Source organism: Furipterus horrens, unplaced genomic scaffold, assembly GCF_987537825.1.
Source record: "Furipterus horrens unplaced genomic scaffold, mFurHor1.1.pri manual_scaffold_3, whole genome shotgun sequence".
NCBI classification, from domain to species: domain Eukaryota; kingdom Metazoa; phylum Chordata; class Mammalia; order Chiroptera; family Furipteridae; genus Furipterus; species Furipterus horrens.
The window spans coordinates 185116715-185139444 of record NW_028327173.1 but is presented as its reverse complement, the minus strand read 5'-3'; the positions used below and the strand labels follow the sequence as shown (position 1 = coordinate 185139444).

The 22730-nt window shown below is 48.3% G+C and overlaps 2 protein-coding genes and 1 non-coding gene across 4 annotated transcripts in view; 1 reads left to right on the top strand and 2 right to left on the bottom strand.

The window, feature by feature from the left end:
- The first annotated feature begins 568 nt into the window (after positions 1 to 568).
- PIGH (phosphatidylinositol glycan anchor biosynthesis class H) lies at positions 569 to 8998 on the top strand. Of its 2 annotated transcripts, none has more exons than XM_090271023.1 (4): positions 569 to 870; positions 6051 to 6260; positions 6987 to 7067; positions 8515 to 8998. In XM_090271023.1, exons 1-4 carry the CDS (start codon positions 691 to 693, stop codon positions 8605 to 8607), a joined length of 564 nt encoding a protein of 187 aa, XP_090127149.1. In that variant the 5' UTR covers positions 569 to 690; the 3' UTR covers positions 8608 to 8998. The 2 variants fall into 2 exon arrangements, with proteins under 2 accessions (XP_090127149.1, XP_090127148.1); XM_090271022.1 differs by having other exon boundaries at positions 570 to 870; positions 6984 to 7067.
- A 1907-nt stretch (positions 8999 to 10905) lies between these two features.
- The window catches only part of PLEKHH1 (pleckstrin homology, MyTH4 and FERM domain containing H1), a 49376-nt gene continuing 37551 nt past the window's right edge, over positions 10906 to 22730 (bottom strand). Inside the window, exons 15-29 of the mRNA XM_090271024.1 lie at positions 21722 to 21802; positions 21211 to 21393; positions 20720 to 20828; positions 19871 to 19983; positions 19097 to 19273; positions 18670 to 18767; positions 18044 to 18221; positions 17373 to 17528; positions 16292 to 16392; positions 15449 to 15590; positions 14048 to 14190; positions 13792 to 13921; positions 12871 to 12945; positions 12449 to 12595; positions 10906 to 11335 (exon numbers count right to left, since the gene is read on the bottom strand). Of these exons, the coding sequence (XP_090127150.1) occupies positions 11174 to 11335; positions 12449 to 12595; positions 12871 to 12945; positions 13792 to 13921; positions 14048 to 14190; positions 15449 to 15590; positions 16292 to 16392; positions 17373 to 17528; positions 18044 to 18221; positions 18670 to 18767; positions 19097 to 19273; positions 19871 to 19983; positions 20720 to 20828; positions 21211 to 21393; positions 21722 to 21802 (1995 nt within the window). The 3' untranslated portion in view covers positions 10906 to 11173. The remainder of the gene's footprint in view (positions 11336 to 12448; positions 12596 to 12870; positions 12946 to 13791; positions 13922 to 14047; positions 14191 to 15448; positions 15591 to 16291; positions 16393 to 17372; positions 17529 to 18043; positions 18222 to 18669; positions 18768 to 19096; positions 19274 to 19870; positions 19984 to 20719; positions 20829 to 21210; positions 21394 to 21721; positions 21803 to 22730) is intronic.
- LOC150016946 (small nucleolar RNA SNORA1) lies at positions 11937 to 12074 on the bottom strand. Its single transcript, XR_016510306.1, has one exon. It is a non-coding gene; the product is annotated as a small nucleolar RNA SNORA1 (small nucleolar RNA).

The window sequence follows — 22730 nt, the reverse complement described above, 5'->3', positions numbered from 1 at the left end:
TTCCAATAAGCCAACAGTGTCCAGCGTCAGAGGCTTTGCTTTTTCTGATCTACCTTCCAGACAAATTCTTCTTCCAGTGGTCCCCCAGAACAATCTGGCTTCTGATCCTTTAGCTCCAGTGGCTTTCCTCTGAGAGGCTTTCGGGACTGCACTGTTGAAAGTCCCCCAAAGCCATCCCTTACGGTCACAATATTGCCAACAGCACTGTGAAATTATTTCCATCTTGTTCCTCTTACCAGGAAAGAAGCTACGTGAAGGCAGGGACCTTGTCAATATTGTTCACTGCTGTACTCTCAGCACCTAGAACTACTTGAATGGATGAATGAGAATGAATGAATACTTGTGGACTATTTCCTTGGGGTGTACTCTGGTTTAGAAACAGAAATCAGTTTACCAAGAAAAAGCACGTTCACAACGGCGTTAAGCTGTTCGCTGAGTTGCTGGACCCCTAGCTGAGGCTTCGGAGCAGACAACCCTAGATTCCAAGCCATGCCACAGCACGTAAAACTTAAGCCGCAAGACCACTCCAAAACTCTCGGCGGCGAGGAACTGAGGCTGCGCAGAGCGTGGGGAGGGGCGTGGCCAACCCCGCTCTCCGGAAGTGGGTCTGAGCCGGCGAGAGGACTCGGGCTGACAGCAGGGGGGCGGGCTGCTAGAGCGTCCGCGGGACCCCGTGGCCACCCCACGGCCATGGAGGACGAGCTGAGCTTCTCGGATATCTACGGCGGCCGCCTGGCCCTGCAGCGCCGCTACTACACCCCATCCTGCCGGGAGTTCTGCCTCAGCTGCCCTCGGCTGTCCTTGCGCACGCTCACCGCTGTCACCTGCACCGTGTGGCTAGTGGCCTACGGACTCTTCACCCTTTGCGAGGTAAGGGCCGGTCGCCCATTTCCGCCGTCGGTGTCTGGGACTCGATTTTAGAGGGGTCTTTAGGGTATTGGGATCGAGCCCGGACCTCTCGCGGGACCCTCCTGCAGTCCTAAGGCCGGAGGGCCGGAACTCTCTGGCCCTGGGGATGGCCTCCGCTGCTGGTCAGCACTTTAAATGACATTTAGTGAAGTTTGTGCTCCTGTGCTTTATCCCTCTCGTGGGTCGCTGCTGTGCTCTCTGGTTCCACCCAACATACATGTAGTCCTTGCACGACAGCCTAAAACTTGAACTTGCATGTGCTTTATGTAGTACATGATCATAATAACTCAATTCCAAGGGTTCAGAGAACTATTAAGTGGGTCATCCTCACTTCCACTCCTTAGAGGAATTGTTACAGAACCCCTGGGCTGCTCCAACTGAAAACAAACCCACAGGCTCTTTAGTTAGGGGCCCGATTGCCCGCCGCCAAAATTATAACTCTCAATACCAGAGTTTGGTGAAAAGAAAAAGAATGTTTATTTAACAGTTATATAGATTTAGTTATTTGCGGATTTCTGTTGTTATATAGATTTAGTTATTTGTGGATTTCTGTTGTTAAGTCTTATGCCCTTTAAAACACCCACAAACACATATCCTTGCCTCCCCCCCTACCAAACCAGGCTAGTTTTAGGAAAGTTAGAGAAACTGTTTCCCTACTTTACAAACACAGCTCAGCTTTACTAGCAGCTACCAATCACTCTTCTGATTGGGGAGGTCCTTTCTGTGCTGTGGTGCCCCCCAGTTCTCAATGCAGGACCGCCTGGATTCTCAGCCTCCTTGCAAACTGCCTTCTTCCTGCAAATCACATGGATCCTCTCTCCTCAAAACCGCATGGCAAGAGCCTCTTAAAGCAGCCTGGAGACCCCTTCTCCAAGCCATGTGGAGAAGGCCCCTTCACCAAGCCACGTGGAGGGAGCACCCGAGAGAGCAAGAGCCCGAGAGCGAGCGCGCGAGCTAAAATATCCGCAGCTGCGTATATGTCCCTGACTGCGTCCTCTGACGCAGTGGGCATTGCAAACAGTTCTGACCATTCACAGAACCTTACGTAGGCTCTGTATGCTTTTACCTCCCCTGGTTCAAGACTCCTCCCATCTACCTGAGGCTTTGGATGCTTTAAAGCCATTTTGCATAAAAAAGACACTAGCCACCAGCCTCAGGCATGTGGAGGCATTCTAAAAGCTGCTTCCTTCTCCCCATCCCCTAGCTGCAAACCCTGGGGTTTTTTGGACTCCCGTGTTTCTGTAACAGAATTACTGCTAACAATGCCATATATATACAGTATTCCCAGAAACTGTCTTTTGTCAACAGTGTGTGTGTGTGTATGTAACATATGCATATACACACAAGTTAAAGAGCTTGATAGCTCTTCCTAATCTCTTTTCCAGGCAATCTAATGTCCCCTCCTCCCAATCGCTTCCCCAACTTCAAGTACTTTCAAGAAATTATGAAATTTTGGAGATGAGTGGTTTCTATCGGCAATTTTCCAGACTCATTCCTAGTCTATGAGCCTCGGTTTTCACATCTGAAATGGAATTGCCATGTCGGCTTCACAGTATTGTGAGGGTCACATGCAGTAGTTTTGGGCCAGCCCTCAAATAAAAGGAATCATCCTAATTGCCCTTTTCAGTTTCATAGGTAGTGTTCTGACTTGAATATATTATTCCAGGAGTGACCTGATCAGAGCTAAGTACAGCAGGGCTATTTATTTCTATAATTTGGATATTGCTTCCATTACTGCATCCTTGACAGCATCCATTAGCTTTTTCGCCATCACAGTGTATTTCAGAGCATGGTAATTTAGCATAGATATATGCATAATTAAGACTGCCCTAATTTGTACCAAACTTCATCTAAAAGTTTGTTCATAAGTCATTCAGAATGGTTAAGTTGCCAGGACTGCCCTTCTCCCTCCTACCCCCCCTCAAAATATTTGATTTATAATATATTTGAATTTTAATACTAGCCTGAGTTCTAGCCATGTGGTCATGTGAGGAGGAGTGGACAGTACTTATTAAATGCCCACTGAGCGCCAGCTGCTTTACTGAATTCCTCATTGTAGTCTTGGAAGAAAACCAAGGCTCAGAAAGTGTAATAACACCCTGGTCACAAAGCTAGTACATGGCATCCCTTGGGGAGGGCTTGCTTAGACCAAATTTTTAAATAGAGAAATTTGTTTTTTATGCCACCTCCCTTTTGTACGCGTCTCTCTCATCATGGTGCCACTTAGGTGCCTCAAGTACCCAGAACTCAGAAACCTCATCTTCCTTTAAACTCCACTGCAGCACTCCTTAAGGGCTCTGTGTACCAAAATTTCTTCTCTTCCTCCTATTCAGAACTATTCGTCAGAGTAAGGGATCTTAGCTAGGAGTGAGAAGAAAGCCAACAAAGGAACTCATTAAAACTTAGCTAACTTCAATCTAAATAAATATTGAACTGTTAGAAGAATGAAGTATTAAAAATGTAGGTAGTAATAAAGTTTGAGCAGGAATTACCTTCCTGAAAAGCTGATATGGACCAAATTTCCTAAGCATTTACAGTACTGCTCTTCATTCTTTCTACCAGTTTTTGAGTTTTATTAAAATTCCAGGTTTTTACCTTACTTATTCTAACCTAGAATATTGTTCTTTCTCCTTCCTTTTCTCAACTAAATATACGTATCAATAACCCCCACCTCCTCTGCACCAATTAAATCTTACTTCCTTGGAAGTCTTTTTGGGACATTCCTGTGTGCTTTAATTTGCTGCCCCTCCCCCGCCTTAATCCTTTCTGAGGCATTTATAGTCAGTATAATAGTATTCTCTACAAATGTTTTATATATGAATTAATATTGGCTCTAATAAATCTTTAAGGGCCAGGCCTGAATTTTATTTCTGTGTTTCCATAATGCTTATTCAATACAAACTATGCACAAGACATTGTACTAGATATGAGGCATTTAATTAACTCAAAGTAGATATTTCTGGAACATCACTCAGTACATAGTACATAGATTCCTCCATCCTCTGTTCATTAACTAACAAATAGTTATCTAGCACAGAGATCAGCAAACTTTTTCTTTTAAAGGCCAAATGATAAATATTTTAGGCTTAACAGGTCTCTGTCTCTTTTCTCTCTCTCTCTCTCTCTCTCTTCCCCCCTCCCTCCCTTCCCCTCTCCCCCTCTCCCTCAGTCTCCCTTTCTTCAATGCTTTTAAGAATGTGAAAACCATTCTTAGTGTGAGAAACAAGGAAATAGTGACTCCCAAACCAGTAGAAAGATAGTCATCACCAGACAAAGGGAAAATGGGAGAAGGGAGTTGACAGCATTAGCATATTTACATATCACAATAGGGGCATTTAGATAATCGGTTAGATTGTAACTCCGGAGTAACCAGTAATGGAGAAACGGGGGAGAAGGAGAGGGGTGGGGGAGCTAATCGCATTACTATAAAACCAGTTTTCTTAGTCTACTTCGGGCGCACATTCTCCTGGCTGAGGGTGCGCCCGACTCTGCAGACTCGTGAATAAACACCTCGCTTTGCTGCTCAAGTCCTGTGTCCTGGTTTTTATTGTAAGCATTTTCTCACATTAGCTCTAGGTGAACCAGACAAAAATAAGTCACAGGCCCAAATGGTTTGCAGACCTCTGATCTAACATTTTTGTATATGTTAGGTAGAAAGTAGAAAGGCACTTTCAAAGAAAATCAGACCCGGTCAGTAGTTACAGTGGTAAAAATAGATTTTATTCAAAAACTATTGTAATAAGAGAAAAGAGACCTTAGTATAGAACTAGGCTCAATTCTGAATACAGCATAGAGAAGTGGGAATTTAAAGCCAAGGAGTAGGATGATGATCAGTGGATGGGAAATTACTAAAAGGAAACATCAGGGATAAAGGGGGATTCTGGCTAAACTGACTTGACAGAATTCTTGCTGAAGACAGGCCAGGGTGATCAGATACTACGGATGGGGCTTCTCTAAACTGACTCAGCAAGATTCTTGCTACACCGAGGTCAGGGACTTAGCATAGCTTAACTAGTTAGGTCAAGGAGGGCATCTTGTCAGTGACAATAATAAGATGCTTCCTGCTCTCAAGGAATGACAGTCATACATTACTGAATCTCTTGATTCTAGGTCAATGATTTTTTTCCTGTGCCATCCTTCTATATAAAAACTTTATGGGAAAAAGAAAACAATGCCACACGAAAGCAGCACACATCGATAGAAAAACATGTTTCCACCAGAAATGATAAAAGGTTGTAAATGTTTCTTAGAATCAAAGGAATAAATACCATTTTGAGCCCTTAACACATCAGTTAGTCATATCAGCTAATCAATCAGCCTTAACACACGAGTTAGTCACAACACAAAACAACTAAAAGAGCTCTGAATGATAATCTAATAGAGATTTAACCAAATAAAAAGGAGGTAGGAGGCCTCTAGAGGGCATAAGAGGCTCAGTAGATTGTTTCCGGGTGGGTTTTTTTTTTTTCCTCATCTTGGTGTACTCGTTCTCAGCCTAGCTTTCCACATGATCTGACAGAGTCCATAGGTAATAGTTCCAGACATCAAAACCTCAGGATAAGAGGACTTTGTCTTCCTTAGGTCTCTTTTTAAGATGGACTTAGTTTTCCAGAAGCCCCTCCAGCAGATCTCCCCTCACATCTCATTGGCCAGAGTTGTGTCACGTGTCCATTTCTAAACTAGCCATTGGCAGGAGTGGGAACCGATGATTCACTCCACGGTCTATTAGGAAGGGGTGTGTTATTGAATAGTATCTATTACACTGTGTCAAGCATTTTATTATTGTTCGGGCTATGATTTTGCACAATACTTTGAGGGAGTGTGAGAGGAAAAGGTCTGAGTCCTTAAGCTGCAGTTTTGGAAGAAAAATCTGAGTGTTGTGATGGTGGATATTTTGCTCATGGAGGTTCTCCCCCACAGACCTATCCATCTGTTGTCTGGATGGTTTTCATCATCATATGCTTCCATAGCTCTACAGAACACAAGCGTGATCTCCTCTTCCTCCGTGTGTGTTCTTCTCACCTGTTCAACTCTCAGAACAAAGACGTTTTGTCTGCATTGCCTAGTTGACTTGTTAAACAACAGGTATGTGTAGAAGACCACTTGGTAATTTTACTGCCTGTGTCTGGCTCTCTCTTCAGAACAGCATGATCCTCTCTGCTGCCATCTTCATCACCCTCTTGGGCCTGCTTGGTTACCTCCATTTTGTGAAGATTGATCAGGAGACTCTGTTAATCATTGATTCCCTTGGCATCCAGCTGACTTCGTCCTATGCCTCTGGCAAAGAAAGTACCACCTTCATTGAGATGGGCAAGGTGAAGGATGTTATCATCAATGAGGCTATTTACCTGGTAAGTGTGTAGGTGGCATTACAGGCCTTTCTGGAGAAGGTAGCCCTTAGGGTGTGCCTGGATCTGAATTGTTTAATAAAGTATTAGATGTCAAAAAATTAAATTTGAGGATGCTCTGTTCCACTACTTGTGTTTCTTTCTGGGCTGACATGTCTAAAAGCCATTAAAGTGAAACATATCGGAAAAAGATAAATCCCTTTATTTTTATTTATTTAAAAAATATATTTTTTATTTATTTTAAAAACATTTTATTTATTTTTAGAGAGAGGGGAAGGGGGTGGGGGAAGAGGCAGAGAGAAACATCAATGTGTGGCTGCCTCTTGTGTGCCCCCAACTGGGGACCTGGCCCGCAACCCAGGCATGTGCCCTGACTGGGTATTAAACTGGCAACCCTTTGGTTTGCAGGCCAGCACTCAGTCCATTAAGCCACACCAGCCAGGGCTGTCCCTTTATTTTTTAAAGAAACAGCAGGTTTTCATTGATAGAGAGTCAGCATTTATTTTCTGGCTCAGGTTCAGAATCATCTCTGGTTGTTGTCAGTGTTGTTTCATCTTTTTTTTCATTTAAAGCACGAGAATATACTTCTCCCTCACTTCAAAAGCAATCAAGTGTTCTACTACTTAGATATAACCATTTATGAAAAAGTTTTAGCTGTCCCATGAAGAAAAAGAAAACAAAGTGAGTTTCACTTAGAGTACTGCTATTTGGTTTGCTTTCTTACAGCAGAAGGTGATTTACTACCTCTGCATTTTATTGAATGATCCAGTGGACCCACATGGGGTATCGCAAGTAGTACCTGTCTTCCAGGTGAGCACAGAACACTTTGCTTAACTTTCTTCTCCAAAGAAATTCTCTACCTTTCCCCCACTCTCTGCATTTCCACGGCTACTTATGTTCAGTAGCAATGTAAACTTTTCTTGTCACAAATATTTGAGGGTACCTGACAGCTGTTTATAGTGAGAGTTAGGATTTTAGTTATTTCAGAAGCTCCTTTCTGAGGCAAATATACTTTCAGAAATACTATGAATTAATACAAATTTTAGAAAGAGAAAAATAGCAACTTCTGCCTATAAATCACCATTCGTCTCCAGCACTTTGTCAGTTCTACCAATGATTTTACAGATGTTACTGATCTACACATACTGTTGTTCACTGTTTCGTATCTTTCTTTTAAAATCTAACATTCATATTTTCATGCATCTATGAAGGCCATTTTACTTATTATTTTAAATTTTAATCATCATGTTGAGTATCAGTTTATTTAGCCATTCTATTGCTAGCTTTTGAAATCACATCGTTTTTTATTTTGCTCTTATTAAAAAATACTTAATACAGTTATAATAAATTACTTTACAGGTGTATAATTTCTGTATGCAGTTATCTCTGCCTCACTGCCCTGTTTCACAAAGGATGGAAGGCAGCTAAAATTCTTTTGCATTATAGTTCAAAATTACTTCATTAAAGCTCATGAATAGTTTCATAGATTTTTACAGTGTTTGAGATTTGGCTCCAAAAATTGGACAACTTTACCCTACTCTGGGGAATTTGTGCTTGTTTTCTATAGTTTTGGCTAACAGTGGGCTTTTATTTATTTATTTATTTTTCATTTAGCATGTAGGTAAAGGAATTTAAAGTTTTTAAATCTGTATCTTTAAATGACAGATATTTTTCATATTTCCTTGTATTTACCTGTCACTATCTCCTCTCATTTTAAACTATCCATTTCTTCTCTGTTAAGCAGACTCTAGATATTGATTATGCATTTGTAACAATTTATATGTTTTGGTAACAAACTTTTATTAAATATGATTTCCACATATCTTTTTTCCCATTCTGTGATTTTTCTTTTAATTTTGGTTGTTTTACATTTCATTGTACAAAATATTTTTCAATATTTACATATTAAACTGCCCTTGTCTCTGAGGACCATTTCACAGCTGTGACACTGCCCAGGAGGGTCTCTCCTTGTTATTATTCCTCAGGCTTGCTCTTAGATGGAGATCATGAAATTTGTACAGATTAAAAACTGTCTTTCGAGATCCTGCTTCACACAATTCACAGACTGGGTCATGGGGCCTCATTAGGGACTCTTCCAGGAAGGTGCTGTGAGGCTTGAACTTCTGCCTTTCTGAGCTCACACCTGTGCCACACTGACCCTTTGATGTGGGTGAGAGATTGAGGTTGCACATGGATGCAGCACTACTAAGCACTCTTACTTCCTCTTGACTGTGCATTTCTCCCCTTTGGAATTCAGAGTGCCAAGCCCCGGCTGGACTGCTTGATTGAAGTGTACAGGAGCTGCCAGGAGGTCCTGGCACACCAGAAAGCCACACCCACAAGCCTGTGAGTCCCAGCATTCAGAAGGCCAGTGCTGGCTTCCATGGGAAATGACTGCTAAGCCCTAGGGACTGGCGCATTTTCTATATTCTAAACCATCATGTGGACATAGTCCTAGGAACCAGGATGGATGCAGTGGATCTCAGAGCAGGTGACCGGAAGCTCAGCTCATTGTGTGGTGTTGAGCAAAGTATTTCTGTTCTCCTTATAAAGTGTTGCCTACTTTACCAACTGAGGGGAGGCCTTAAGAAACGATATGTCAAAGGTAATGTCTACGAAAAGCACTTTGTGAAATTCCGAAGCACATTCAAGTTTAATTTTGTTGCAATTTGTGGAACAAGACAATGGGACACTGGTATCAGATCTGTTGAGAAAGAATTTCCAACTGTATAGCACCCTTGTATAAAAGTTAAAGAAAAAAAGTCAATGCCTTCAGGTACTGGGTTAGCAGGAAGAAATGTCCTAAAAAAAACAAGTCTCTGTCCACCTAGCTCCTGTCTGTACAGGGTTAATTTATGATGACTCTTAATAAACAGGTCTCCTTCCTGAACATATACAATAATTGCCTGGTTCATAGACAGCTGCTTTTCATCGACAAACATGAATGTGGCATTTCAGTAGTCGCGGTGTCGAGCACATTAATACTCTTCTGTTACTCAGCATTGTGCATGGTTTCAAAAACTTGTTTTGCCAAGAGAGATGAGACAAAAAGGCCAGACAGAAACTCGACTTTCGTTTCCAGACGTGTTAAAGAAGGATAAACATGCTACCTGTAAAAGCCTTTCTTTATACGGCAGTTTCTTCTGTATAAAATCATAAACTAAGGGAGAATTCCTGAAGAGTTAGGAAGGAGATGGAGTGGGGAAGTAGCTTGATGTCCAAATTCAGTATGAAAACAGCTCCATTCTTGCTTATTTTTCTTTGGGATCCCAATTTTTAAAACACTCTCAGTCAGGTAATATTATCCTCATGGGCCTTAGAGACATTCAAGGCATTATAAAACCAGAGTTTTCATTTCTGCCTTTTGCACCATCACTGGAGGGGTTCTTCAGGAGCTTGTGGTACATGTGACACACTGACCTGTTCGAGGCAGAAATGTTCCACAACTAGATCCCAAACGCTGGGGAAAGGAAGGAACAGAAATGGGAGACAGCTATAAACCGCCAGTCTTGTGAAGTCCAGTCCATTTAAAAGGCAGTCGCTCTGATGTGCTTCTTCATCATGCTTGTCAGCATAAAGGACGAGGGGAAACATACTGAAGCTCACATAAACTAGTTCCAGCTGTGCACTTTTGCACTCTGCAACTCACACACACACACACACACACACGCACACTTTGTTGGAATTAAAGGCTTCATTCTTGGATGCTACTGCTACAGCACTTTATTGACAAATGGTAAGACTGCCTTAGAGATGTGAAATACAACTCAGTTTCTCCAGTGTTTGAAAGTCAAGAGTACCAACGAACTCTTTCGTCTTTTTTCCTGTTATGGGAGGGTGGAAACAAAGATCATCTCTGTACTTAACAAGTTCTCAGTTGGAGGTAGGGGGATACTGGTACGTATTGTTAGGATGGCAAAAAGTGAAAGAAATCTTCAATTTCTTTCCCCTGATGCTCAGGCTAGGACAGATATCACATGTCCTCTGCCCTCAAACTAATTCCCTGCGGAAGTGCGCCAGAAGTCTTGAGAGATCCCGGGCCCACAAGCCTGGAGGGGCCTTGTTTCTGACTCATCTCTGGTGGCTCATAGAACAGCAAAAAGTAGAGCGTTTGCTTGGTCTTTGAAAGAGCAGGGAAACCAGTGATTACCACCTTGTCCTACAGCAGTGAGTTCAGCCTTCGCTGAGCCCCGTCCAGTAGTTAAAATGAGACATGGGGAGGTCGGGTTAGACCAACGCCCTGCCTTTGCTTGTACCCAGTTGGGCCTACAGTCCAGTGTGAAGGAGAACAGCTTCATCTCGGCAGGGAGAGAGAGCTCCCTGTCCTGCCAAGACAGGAGCTGCGGCCCCAGAAGGGGCGCTGCAAAATGCCTCCTCAGTTGCAGTAGGGGGAGAAAAAAGATGATTCTATTCCCTTTCCCTCCAAATGGGAAAGGAAGTCCAGTTTTAGTGAGTTCTAGGCTTTTGTCAGAGTTTAAGTGAATTAGAAATTTGAGTCCTATTCAGGGATGTTGGGAAAACTTCAAGTATAAATCCCCACATAAGGACGATATGCAATATAAAAAATATTAGCCCCCCCAGGAGTATCAGTGGGGAAAGCGCTGACATACAGCACTGACGCCCCCAGTAACCAGTAACATCCCTGTCTAGAAGCAGGCAGCATCCAGACCTCAGTACTCTTGTGGGGGAAAAAACGGTTCTTATACTGAGTGTGGATTTTTAAAAACTGGGCCCTGAAACATTGTAAGGCACCTAGAGTGAAGGCTTCAGGGACACTGAAATACACATTTCACAGAACAAACGGGCGGGGTTGGGGGGAGGGCTGTTAGACCCGTCACAGTAGTATCATGCTCCAGGATGCGCATCTCCAACCCCAGAGGCACCGGGTGGTGGTGGGAAAGGGGTAGGAGAGAGGTTCACAGCAAGGTTGGCCCCTTGGCAGCACGTGGAACTGTAGCAAAGAACTGTTGCCCATCCAGCTGCCATGGCTGGTGGGCAGCAGGTGGGCTGGTGTGTGGGTTCACAGTTATGGAACAATGGTTCATGTAGCTGGCCGTGATGAACGTAGCCTCTGCAATCTAAGGAGATGAGAGAGAAAACAACTGAATAGCCTTGGCTCAGATACTGGCTTTCTCACTTACTAGAAGTTATACTGTACAGGGTACATAACCTTCCTGGGCTTCTTCTGGGGGGAAATGTCTGTGAGGTCCAGGGGCCCTAGGAAATGGGTGCATATAGTCCTGGATGTCCTCTGGGATGCACAGTACCCTCCTGAGGACAAGAGAGGTTAGCTCCAAACTAGGGGAGGGGGCCTCCCTGGGGGGTGGTCTGTGTATCCTCTCCTTCGGCAGGGGTGGTGTTAAAAGGAGGAGGAGATTTGGCAAACTCCAATTTTAGGATTAAAACAACAGGGTTTCCAGTTACTCTCAGAAGGGAGTCAGGAACTATTTATTAGTCGGGACTTAGGTTTCTGAGTCTGTAATTCTTATTTTTGCTGGCCAAATTTCCTGTACTGAGTGGGAATAAAGCCCTTAAGGCAAAAGAGACCTGTGGATGGAATTCAAGACCTGAAGGGAAGGGGCACATGTGAAGATTATCCCACTCTGTGACTAAGGTGAAAACACTGGTTTCTTTTTTCTTTTTCATTCTTCTTTTAAATTCTTCTTCCTCTTTAAAAAAAATTGTTACAGGTCTCATTGTCACCACTGCAGTAAAATTACTGTGATGGGGGTATAACCTGTATCTCACTGTAGCCACATGAACACTTTCTGGACACCATGCACAAAAACAGTGCCCATTTTCATCCAGAATGAGGCTTAAGGTGAGAACCTCTTGAAGAGGCAGCTGCCCTGGCCCCATGCCTGCTGCAATGACAACAGCAAGTGAGCATCTGCCCCAGGCTGCTCCTTTCTAAGTTCCAAACCTCCCCAGAGGACATATTTTTATTGCTTTTAGAGACAGAGAGGGAGGGAGGGAGAGACAGACGGACAGACAGACACTGATGTGAGACAGAAGCATCGATAGGCTGCTTCCCATATACCTGGACAACCTAGGTATATGCCCTGATCAGGAATCGAACCCGCAACCTTTTGGTGTATGGGATAATGCTTCCACCAACTGAGCCACCTGGCTAGGGCCCAAGCCCACCTCTTCCTACCAGATTAGAGTAAAATATTAGCTCTCAGACCCACCTTGGGAGCAGCCATCCGGAAGATCAACTTCTCAATGTGGCCTTTTCCAGAGCTCTGGTCTGGAATGGATCTAATCACAAGCATGAAGTCATCATGGCAGCCACCAAAGGTCATCACTGAAGAGTAGGGGTAAGTGACATGCACTTGCTGTGGGAAAGAGCCAGTTAGTTCTAGGGAAACTTTCCACCTGTCTCCTGAGCTGGGAAGCAGAATCCCGGTCTCTTCTAAGCACAGGTAGCCTTGACCAGGAAGGGAGAACTCGCAAGTGGTCCTACTCTACAGGCTGTGTCTAGACTAGAGAACAGCGGTGCCTGGGCAGGGGGTGGGGGAAGGAGGACCATGGTCACTCAACTCAGGCCTTTGAGTCCAGAGAGGAGAAGAAAAGACTATCCAGGAGGAGGGGTCAGGGAGACAGCCCTCACCATACTGTTGTGGTCCAGGATGCTGACTCCATCCTCATTCACAGCAATCCACACCAGAGCGTTCTCCGTGGAAGGCTGGGGAGACAGGAGACACATTCACAACAAGGGATTCTGAACTATGAGAGCTTTGTAAGGAAGCAGACACGTGCAGGGATCTGCTAGGCAGGGATCTCCCACCTTTGCCTCATCTCGGAAAACATAAAAGATGGCATCTGTACAGTGGAGGCAATTGGCCTTAGGCCTCTGGCTCTCTACTAACCATCCCGAGGTGGGAGGAGATCACTTTCTTGGAGTACCTTTAGGCTATCCTGCCACAGCACACTGGTTGGGGAGCTCCGTGCTATAGCAGAGTACCCTGGTTTCTCTGTCATGGGCGTGGAGAATAGGCTGTTTTCTCCTAGCTTTCAGAAACTGGCAGCATCCCACCCAGTTTGCCCCAGCAGAAAGCATATCCTGCTTCAATCACTTTCCTAGGGACTGTAAAAGAAATGGGAAAGCAAGAATGAAATCTGCCTGGCTGTAGGCCCCACCAGTAATAAAAGTGACTATTTAATGGACAGTTCCTGGAATGCAGCCATGGCTGCAGGGGAGCTGTCGAGATTTCCTGTCTCCTACCCAAAAGGCTGGGAGATAGCAGACATGTCACCCTTTCCAGACCAAGTGGGGCCCCCCTGTTTTATGCCCTTATAATTAGTTGATCCTATCTCTTCCTCCTGGGGGGTAGAATTGAGAAAGAAGTCAATAAAGGAAAAGATGAGGGTCACCCAGAAATAATCCTGGCCCTGAAGCAATGAATGAATCACAATTTCTGGACCACAGCAATGAGGAGCAGAACAGAAATGGGTGGAGAGACAGCGACCTCTGGTGGTTGCTGGTTTGCTGGCCCGTGCTGCAGACTGGACTCAAACCACCTGCACTTACCTGAGCAGCAAAGAGCTTAGCACCAAAGAAGGGCCATTTCCGGGCCACCGTCAGGTAGATGCGGATGCACTCAGGAGGGGAGCAGCCTTGCAGTGCGGCCCATTTTGTGGTCAGCTGATCTACTAGGTGCCTGGATGGGACAGATGGGGGGAAACGGTGCCAGTGAAGTGCCAACACATTTTTGTGGCAGCTCCGAGACCTTCCCAACTGCACCCACGCCTCCCACAGCGCCCTCCCGCGAGACCTCACAGCCTACCTCAGCTGTTCAGGGGGTGCCCCGTGTCTGTAGCGCCTTGGGTAGAACCTGTCTAGGACCTGCTGTAGGTGATGCTGAGCCTTGGAAAGGGGTGTGCCCCCAGGACCTGGCGGGAGGGGCCTCTCCAAGTCCCCGAACTCTACCTGTAATAGAAGCACAAGGAGACACAAGTCAAGATCTAGATGTCATGGCGCTGAGATGGGGGTAGGGGTTAGGGCGGGCTGTTGAGGTGAAATAAACCATTACTTCATAATTTTACTGGTGAGGTGTGAATGGATGTGAGGAAACACTTCTTGTGTTTCAAGGACATCAGAGAACAACCTGAGGGTCCTAGAATATTAGAGATTATCTAGACCAACTTTCATTTCCTAGCCGGGGTGAAGTGCCTTAACCAAAGACACAGTTAATTAGTAGCAGACAAGGGAAAAAAACATAGAAATTTTGGCTTCCAATCCAAAACTATAGGGCACAGGACTGAAGATGCCACAGATCCTGGAGTATAGCAGGTCCTCGGATAACACTGTTCTGCCCAATGTCATTTCGTTATAACACTGACAAGATAGTTTTGCTTGAAGTCGTAGAACTGGTTAATGACATTGAGGACTCTGCAGAGCACAGTGTCCCAAATGTGGCCTTTGGAGTCAGACACCTGGCTCAAATCCCAGCTCTGCCACTTACCAGTTTTGCAACCTGGTCAGGTTACTTAAACTCTGAGCTTCGATACCCTCATCTTGGGGATGAGAAGTAAATAGGATAATAAATATGAAATATTTAGCACAGGGTCCTCTATAGAGTATTCAATAAATGTTTAATATACTAAAGATCAGCTACTATTATTTCCCCTTCCTTTCCAGCATGTAGAACCATGGGAGCCACACAGGTGTCCCAGATACCTTTGGCAAGATGGCCTCCTAAAGGTAACAGGGAGAAGAGTAGAAGTCTGAACGTGTGTTCCTTTTCCTAATTCTAGTTAAAATGTTTGGCAGATTTCTGTACAAATTTTATCACGTACATTATGGGATCTACACCTTTTAAGAACCATACTTAGTACATCAACTGTGTGGGAGCAGGCACAGAGATATTTTTGTTTTCAGTCTACAAAAATAGAAACTAAAGCACAGGCAAGTAAAGTGACATTGTCAAGACCTCACAGTAGGAAAGTGACAAGGCCTCAAACCCAGGCCTCCGGATTCCACATCAAGTTCTGCACACAGCGGTACCTGCAGTGAGGACCTCTGCTGGGTAAGGAGTCAGCTGCTCTCCACAGCCTGAAACAGCAAGGACACCCTCTCCTCTGGCACCACAGGATCTGCAGAAGCTCCTCTTTCAGGCTGTGGCACATTCCACCTGCGAGTCCAACGATGGGATCCTGACCCTCCTGATTCCCGAGCAGAACCTTACCTGGGCCATTAGGGCAGCCATCTCCAGAGCCAGTTCCTTGTTGACAGGAAACCTGCCTGCCACTATCTCGCCACTGGTTTGGAAGGCAAGCAGCAGACGTTCTCGCTCCGTCTCCCCTTTGACTTGACATCGAAAGTACAGCCTACATACAGGGACAAGTAGGAAGCCACGTCAGCTGGGATCCCAAAAGGATGAGGTCATCCTGGCATCTGTTTGTCTTGATTGCAAAGAAAGAAATGACTCTCCTTCTACCATGTGTGAGCCTATATTCTATTGCCTCCAAAAACTTTAAGCAAGCATAAGAGTAGACTAGACACAGGGCTATCGGATCTCAGGGCAATGATAGCATGTGGTTAATTCTGAATATACCATTAGATTTACTAGGTTTGGTGGAAAGCATCTGGTACTAGAAATCACAGCTTATTAGGGAACTGGATGAATTAAGAATCCAAGAGACTAATGGAAATTATTTGCCTGGAGACATATCTGGGATGAAATTTTCTTACTCAAATTGGTAAAAAGCCAGGACTTCTACATCTGTATTCCTGGAATTGGTATAGGAGTAATTTATTTTTAGCCTTAAATATCTTAACGCTCATACAAAATTTCACTCTCCTAAGGTAATGCATGCAGCCAATCTTATAAGGTTGGTCTGTGTTCTTGGGGTGTTTGTATGTATATGCATGTACACAGGTGCATGCGCACACACAGTGGAGGGGCAGAGAGCCCGAGCTACCCAGTGGGCCTGGCTCCCAGCTGATGCATATCACATGGCGAGCCTCCTGCCTGTGCAGCCCCAGGGCAGCCCTCAGCTTGGCCCACCCCTTGCGCAGTGCCCAGGACCTGTTCTTGTACATCAGCTTCACAACACGAGTGCCACCCTCGGACTTTCCGGAGTGCAGCTCCTTCAGGGCCTGTTCCCACTTAGAGATGGCATCGCAGATCTTGAAGAGGTAGAAGAGGAATGTCAGAAAAGTGCCTGATGAGGGGAACAAGGTCCAGGCAGGGCTGGGCTCAGGCAGAGCAGCAGTGCTGAGCTGAGTGACTGTCCTCCATGGGAATGACCTGCAGAGCCCCATGCTCCCGCTCCCAGGACCCCAGGTGCCTGCGACCTCCTCACAGACAGAGGTGGGCTTGGGCGTGGTGTGAGCAGCAAAGCTGCCCCTCTTGGCCTTAGCATCGGAAAGGGCCTCCCCAGAGGTGAGGCAGGTCCAGTCATAAACCATGGCCATTCCACTGGCAGTTACAAAGAAGGTGTGTGGCACAGTGTATCTAGGCAATGGCAAAGACTATAGAAGCCTTTGTCCTGTTGCCATGAAGAAAGCAGACACTGGACCCAAACACACTCATCAAGTGCTCCAGCCCATTCCCACACTTACATGCGCCATGGCTCTGACTTCAGACCATAAGATAAGATGGGCCCTAATCCCATTCAAGAGCCTTTAATACAGACGTGCCCTAAGGATCTACCTTCTAAAAACATGGTTGAACCTGTAGGCACAGCACGTGTCCTGGCAGGCGGGTAAGAGTGAAATGCCAGCTTAGGACACGACATTCAGCGGGTCTAGGCATATAGCTGTCCACCCTCGTGTGTGCGTGTGGGTGCGTGCACGCATGCACGTGTGTGTGCATGGAACCGGCAGTCTCAGGTGGGGCTGCTGCTGAGAAGTGCCTCCCTGTCCTTCCTACGCCAGCTGAGAAGTAGCTTTCCCCCGGATGCTACGCGGCCACTCAAGGGAGAGAGGCATATAGAGAACTTCTCTCCAGGGACAACTTTTCATGGCATAGAAATGGGGTGGGAGGCACCTTGGGTTCAACACCAAAGAGGCTGGGAAACAGGCACCCATCAGACACCACCACCAGAACCCCGGGGCCCGGGAGTGGCCCAGGAGGGGCTCTACTGGCCGAGTGCGGAGGCCGTCACCTTGACACTGCCCTGCAGGCAGTGCTCCAGGTCCCTGCCGGAAGGATCATCTGTGCAGAGGGCAAAGCCAGAGCGGGAAGACTTTCTCATGCCTGTCTCCTGGTTCAGCCGCTGGAGGAACTCATCGACAGTGGAAGAGCCATCAAAACCGACCACCTGCCGGGAGAAGTGTTAGTGCCAGAGCAGCTTCCTGAGGGACGCTCACTAGGGCTCGTGGAGGGGCCTGCATCCAGAGGTGGAAAGGCTCGGCTGAAAGGAGCAAGGGCGAATGCAAGAGCCGAAGAAACATTCCATTCTGTGTTCACACGCGGAGGGTGCAGGCTTAAGGCATGAGCCCGCCCACTGGAAACTGAAATCAGACATAAGCCGCTTCTCCTTTTCTGTCCCTTATTCGGAGGCCCTCTCATTCCACCTTCTTGGTCAGTATCTCAGGTTCCCTGTTCATGCAATGGGATCGAAAGATTTGCTTCCAGGTCATCAAGTAGTGCAGCGCTTTTCCGATTCAAGCTCCTTTCCCCGCCCCACTGGCACTAACCACCCCATTTTCGCTGGTTTGCCTATGAAGGATCTGCCAATCCTAAGGAGACTTAGCACCCACCTGGCCCTCAGCTGCCCCGCTCTGAGGCAGGGATATGAGAAGACTCAGGACAGGGCACACACTCGCCCCTCACCTGGTAGGTCCCATTGGCGAAGTGCACGGGGATGCTGAAGGGCAAGGAGTGGTGGAAGGGGTTCCGCAGCAAGATGGACACCACTTCCATGCGTGATGGCCTGGCTTCCCGCTCCCCAGTGTGCAGGGTCCGTTCCACTGCCCGCTGGCAATAGGTGGCATACTGGCCAGTTTCATTGCTAAAAAGACAGGTGAAAGAAGGGAATACTAGGGACTCCACTCTTCCCCTGTCAACTTGACACCCTGGGTCCCAACGCCAGCCTGGCCAGGACCCGACTGGCAGCTGGGAGAGGCTGTGAAAAAAGCCCTGAGGACTGGCCTGGGGTGTTAATTTGCCATTCAGGGCCTAGATGAACATGGCAACAGAGAATGAAAATTTGGGACTAAGCTAGAGGCAATGAGCCCCCCCAAAACACCCATGCATACGTGACTTGGTGTACAGTGCAGCCCAGGCATGCCTACATCTCCATGTGCCCATCTGTATATACAGCAATGGGCGAAGTCTCCATGAGCGCCAAGCAAATCGCAGAGGGTGGGGGCGATCTGATCCACCCGGTCTCCCCTGCGACGCTTAACCATGCCACAGTCAGGAGTGACGGAGCGGCAGAGGAAATGGCGCTCACTCACCTGGGGTCTGCATGGCGCTGGAGCTGCTGTTTGATGTACCAGAGGAAGTGGTGCTGAGGCAGGAAAAGTGGGGCGCACAGAGCCAGGAGCTGCCAGCACTGCAGGGGAACATGCAGTGTGGGGTGCATGCTGGGTCAGCAGTGTCCCCAGCCCTCAGAGTCCTGAGCTACAGAGCCCCCCACCTTCTCGGGAGGCTGGGATCACCAAGTTGTCAGGCTTTGGCCAGAAAACCAATCACCCAATCTGGCTGCACACAGACACCCAGGAGGGTCAGAGAGAGGGCAGCTGGGCCGAGGCAGCTTTGGGCATGAAGCTGCCCACTGGCGACCAGGCTCAGAGGATACCTGCCTGGTCACCTCCCCCCACTTCCACCTCCCGGGCAGCCCTTGCCAATGGCTCCCGCCAGCTGTCCCCCCGGGAGCCCCACCTGTGTGAGCGAGTGCGTGTGAGGCGGGCGGCAGCTGGCCTGCTTCATGAGCTGGCAGTAGATCTCGCTCTGCAGCTCGGGGTGCACCAGGCAGACCTGCAGGGCCCTCTGGGCCAGGGACACGTGGTAGTCTACCGAGGCGGCTTCCACAGGCACAGTGATGAAGAGCTGGCAGGACTGGAGGGGAAATGACAGCTGGGCACGGGCAGCCCAACAGCCAGCCCCCTGATCATCGTCCTCTGTGACAGTGACAGACTGGGCCGTCCCCCCGGGGCTCAGGGAGGCTCCCGTTCACTGTAGAGAACGTTTCTAAGAGGAAACCCTGTCAGTGCTCCAGAGCATCTTGCTTGCTGAGGTTGCTTAGGGAGAGTCCTTCCTTCTACAAATGTTTCTATTACATAAGCAAGACATTAGTTTTTTAAAAGACGGACTATTCGGACAGGTACAAACAACATTCTAAAATAGGTTGGAATCTCTCAGGTCCAGAAACAACATAAACCTGTCCCTCCCCGCTGGTCACTACAGCAGGTGGGATGCTCCTCCAGCTTCCTGTGAGTTTCACAGGTGCTTCCCCAGGGCTTGTGAACAAAGGCCCAGAGCTTCCAGCCTCCCTGTCCTACAGGACACGGTGGAGACCCTGTGGGACTCTTTCCCTTCCTCTTAAGATCCTTCTGTGGGCCACCCCCAAACTGCGTGGGTCTCTGGGGCAGAGCCTGGGCGCACGGTGAGGGCGCCACCACCACTTGGTGGGACTGGGCTGCACTCCCACTTTACCTTGAAGAGCTTGAGGGCCTCCGTCTGCAGGGCCTCAGAGGGCAGGGTGGTAAGGGAAGTGTACAGCCCATCTTTGCTGTAGCACAGCATGGGGTGCCTCCAGAGCGGGGAATCTGCCCAAAGTGCAGCAGCAGAGAGCAGCAGTTACCACAGGTCAGAGAGCCTGCCTCCCTCCCCGCCCCCGCACTTGGATCTGTGGGGAAGACAAGGGTGTAACCGCCTGGGGCACACGGGTCGTGTTGGGTTTGTTATCTAGACTGTGGGGTACACAGTTTGCACTGCATTGAGCATGCGCACAAGTGCAGCTCACAGGAAGGCGGCTACCCGCAGGGCTGCAATAGGGGCAGGTGTGTGCAGGGTGGGTGTCTGAGTGTGCAGGGGAGGCCCCCTCCCTGCGGGGTTGGGTCTGGGTGGAAGAGGGTGCCTCAGCCTGAGGTAAACAAGCTGCGGAGCTGCAGCAGAGGGGAGTGTGTGGTATGCTCCTAAACATCAGTAGCAAAGTAGGGACCCCAAGGTACCCCAGGCTTAGGTCAGGCTTCAGGTATTGATTAACCACGCTAACTATAGATTAACCAGCTACCTCCTTTCCTCAGGCTTCTTCCCAGCCAGCAAAGCTGCAGGCTGAACAAAGTAAAACATTGACCCAGGTCACTGGAAGGTCTGCTTCCCAGAGAAACTCCCCCAGATACAGAGTCAGGGGCCCTGGAGCTTGGGGTGGGAACACCCTTCTTCGGCTCAGATGGTTTTAAAACAGCGTCAGGGTACTGCAGTGCTTTCTTTGGGTTCTTGACCAAAAATGACCCATCTACCAGCCTCCAACCCAGGCCGCGATGGCCACGCTTGCCTTACCTGGGTCTCCCTCACCATCCATCAGTTTGCCAATGAGCTGCTCATAGGCCGTCCCCACCCGGGCGCTGCTGCCACCTGCAGCCACTGTGAGATGATAAAACCACGCATCCTGGAAGAGGACAGAGAGCCCTCCGATGTCACTGGGGCAGGAAGGTGGAGGCAATAGCTCCTACAGGGCCTCCTTGAAGGGGCCAATCCCAGGCGGGGTTCAGCTGGCTTGGGTAGCATAGGCAAGGCCGTCAGTCACTAAGAGGGAAGACTTGGGATCAGGTGAACACGCACCTAAGTTCCTAAGCTTGCGGTTCCACCTCAGTGAAGAGATGGTCACTGGGAATATATTCAATGTAAGGAATATATGTAATCAGGGAGTACTAGTTGCCAGAATGTCCAGGAGGGAAATAAACGTGAATGGGGGGAAGGTTGGGGGAAAGAGAGAAGGGGGTGATGAGACCCACAGGCCCAAGTGTGGCCAGGAGCCCAGCACCCCGTACCTTTTCATGCCGGGTGCCAATGAGGAGGTAGGTGGGGCTGTGCTCCGGGGGCTGGATCACTAGGGTGCAGTGGGAGGACAGCAGCCGCCGGGTCCCTCCGGCCTCGTAGTCCTCGTCTGAGTCACAGGACCGATCAACCTCCTCTATGCGTGCGTCCCGCACAGGCAGGTGGCCCAGGGGCCGCTGTGGACATGAGGCTTTGGTGACTGGGAGAGCCAGCAGGGGCAGGGGAGTCTCCCCTCTCGGAGCCCTGAGGCCGTGTGGGCTGGGCATCATGGGCATGGACAGATGACAGGCTCCCTGGTCGAAGCCTGCTTGGAGCAGCACAGTCAGGCCCCACAGGGGGCTCGCGGGCTGCGCACTCTGGAGGGAGCCAGGCAGTGGGCTGGGTGCTTGCTGTGTGGTCAGGTGGGGTAGAGGGGGAAGCTGGGGCCTTCCACCAGGACGTGAAGCCACAGGAGCGAGGTCCAGGGCAAGAGACAGCAGGTGCTGGCAGGAGGCCAGGAAGTACCTTGTCCTCGTGGCTCCGATAGTAGTAGAAGGTGCTCCCAACAAGTGCACACCACACCAGCTTGGAGTGGCCGTGCTTTACCTGAAAGACAGAAAGGAGCCAGTATTACCAGAACCGACCCCAGAAGTAAATCCAGGACTGACAAAGAGAAGCCACAGGGAGGCAGAGGTCAGAACCCGTGGTCAAACTTAGGTCCGCAGTGGCGATGTCTCTCAGACTCCCTACTAACGCAACCAGCCCTTTCACAGCAAAGGACCAGTGTGTACCACGTGACCCCCCCACCGGCCTTGTGCAACCTGCCATTAAAAGATTAACCAGGCCAATGAGATGGCCTGTCCCAGGAATGTGAACACGGGAACTTGCTGGTCAGCAGAGCTGGAGTTGTAAGGAGGCCGAGTGGGAGGGAAGGGCCATGGCAGGCAAGTGTAACCATGAGGGAACCGAGGCTGCACACAGAGGAGACTGAATGGGGAAACAGAGGCAGAGAGAGCGCCCAGGAGCACTGACTTGCTCCCCCAAGCAGCTTTGCATCCTGACGGCATTTGGGCCTAGTTAATACGCTTCCGTGTTGACTTTCTTTTTTCTTGGGGTTAACATGTGTTTCTCTGCTCCCTGCAACCGGAAGAACCCTAACTAAGACGTCTTTAGGGCAGGCCGGGACATTGTAAGTTTTTGAGTGGCCACACCTACCTCGCTTAGGTCACAGCTTCCCCCTATTCATACTGGTGGGTACAGGGGGCAACCCCTAATGACCTCAAAATAGGTACCAGACAGTCCTTTCCTTCCTCTCTCATGAGAACAGCTACTGTTCTAACAACCCTGACCCTGTTTCCAGGGACTCACTCACCATCACCTGTGTGGTCAGACCATGTCTGAGGCCAACCAGCTAATCCCTATGAGGAAGTCCCTGGAGAAAGGAGCTGGGCATAAAGAGGGGACCCAGTGCCCACTGGCACTCCTGCTCCTGGCTCCCCCAGCTCTCAGGAGGCCCACGTTCCTCCCCCACCAG

Bases quoted from the DNA above. Each gene is read 5' to 3' on its own strand.
- PIGH (XM_090271022.1), top strand. From the start codon at position 691: ATGGAGGACGAGCTGAGCTTCTCGGATATCTACGGCGGCCGCCTGGCC. The intron at 6,261-6,983 runs GTAAGTGTGTAG...GCTTTCTTACAG, and splicing joins TCAATGAGGCTATTTACCTG to CAGAAGGTGATTTACTACCT. The intron at 7,068-8,514 runs GTGAGCACAGAA...TTTGGAATTCAG, and splicing joins AAGTAGTACCTGTCTTCCAG to AGTGCCAAGCCCCGGCTGGA.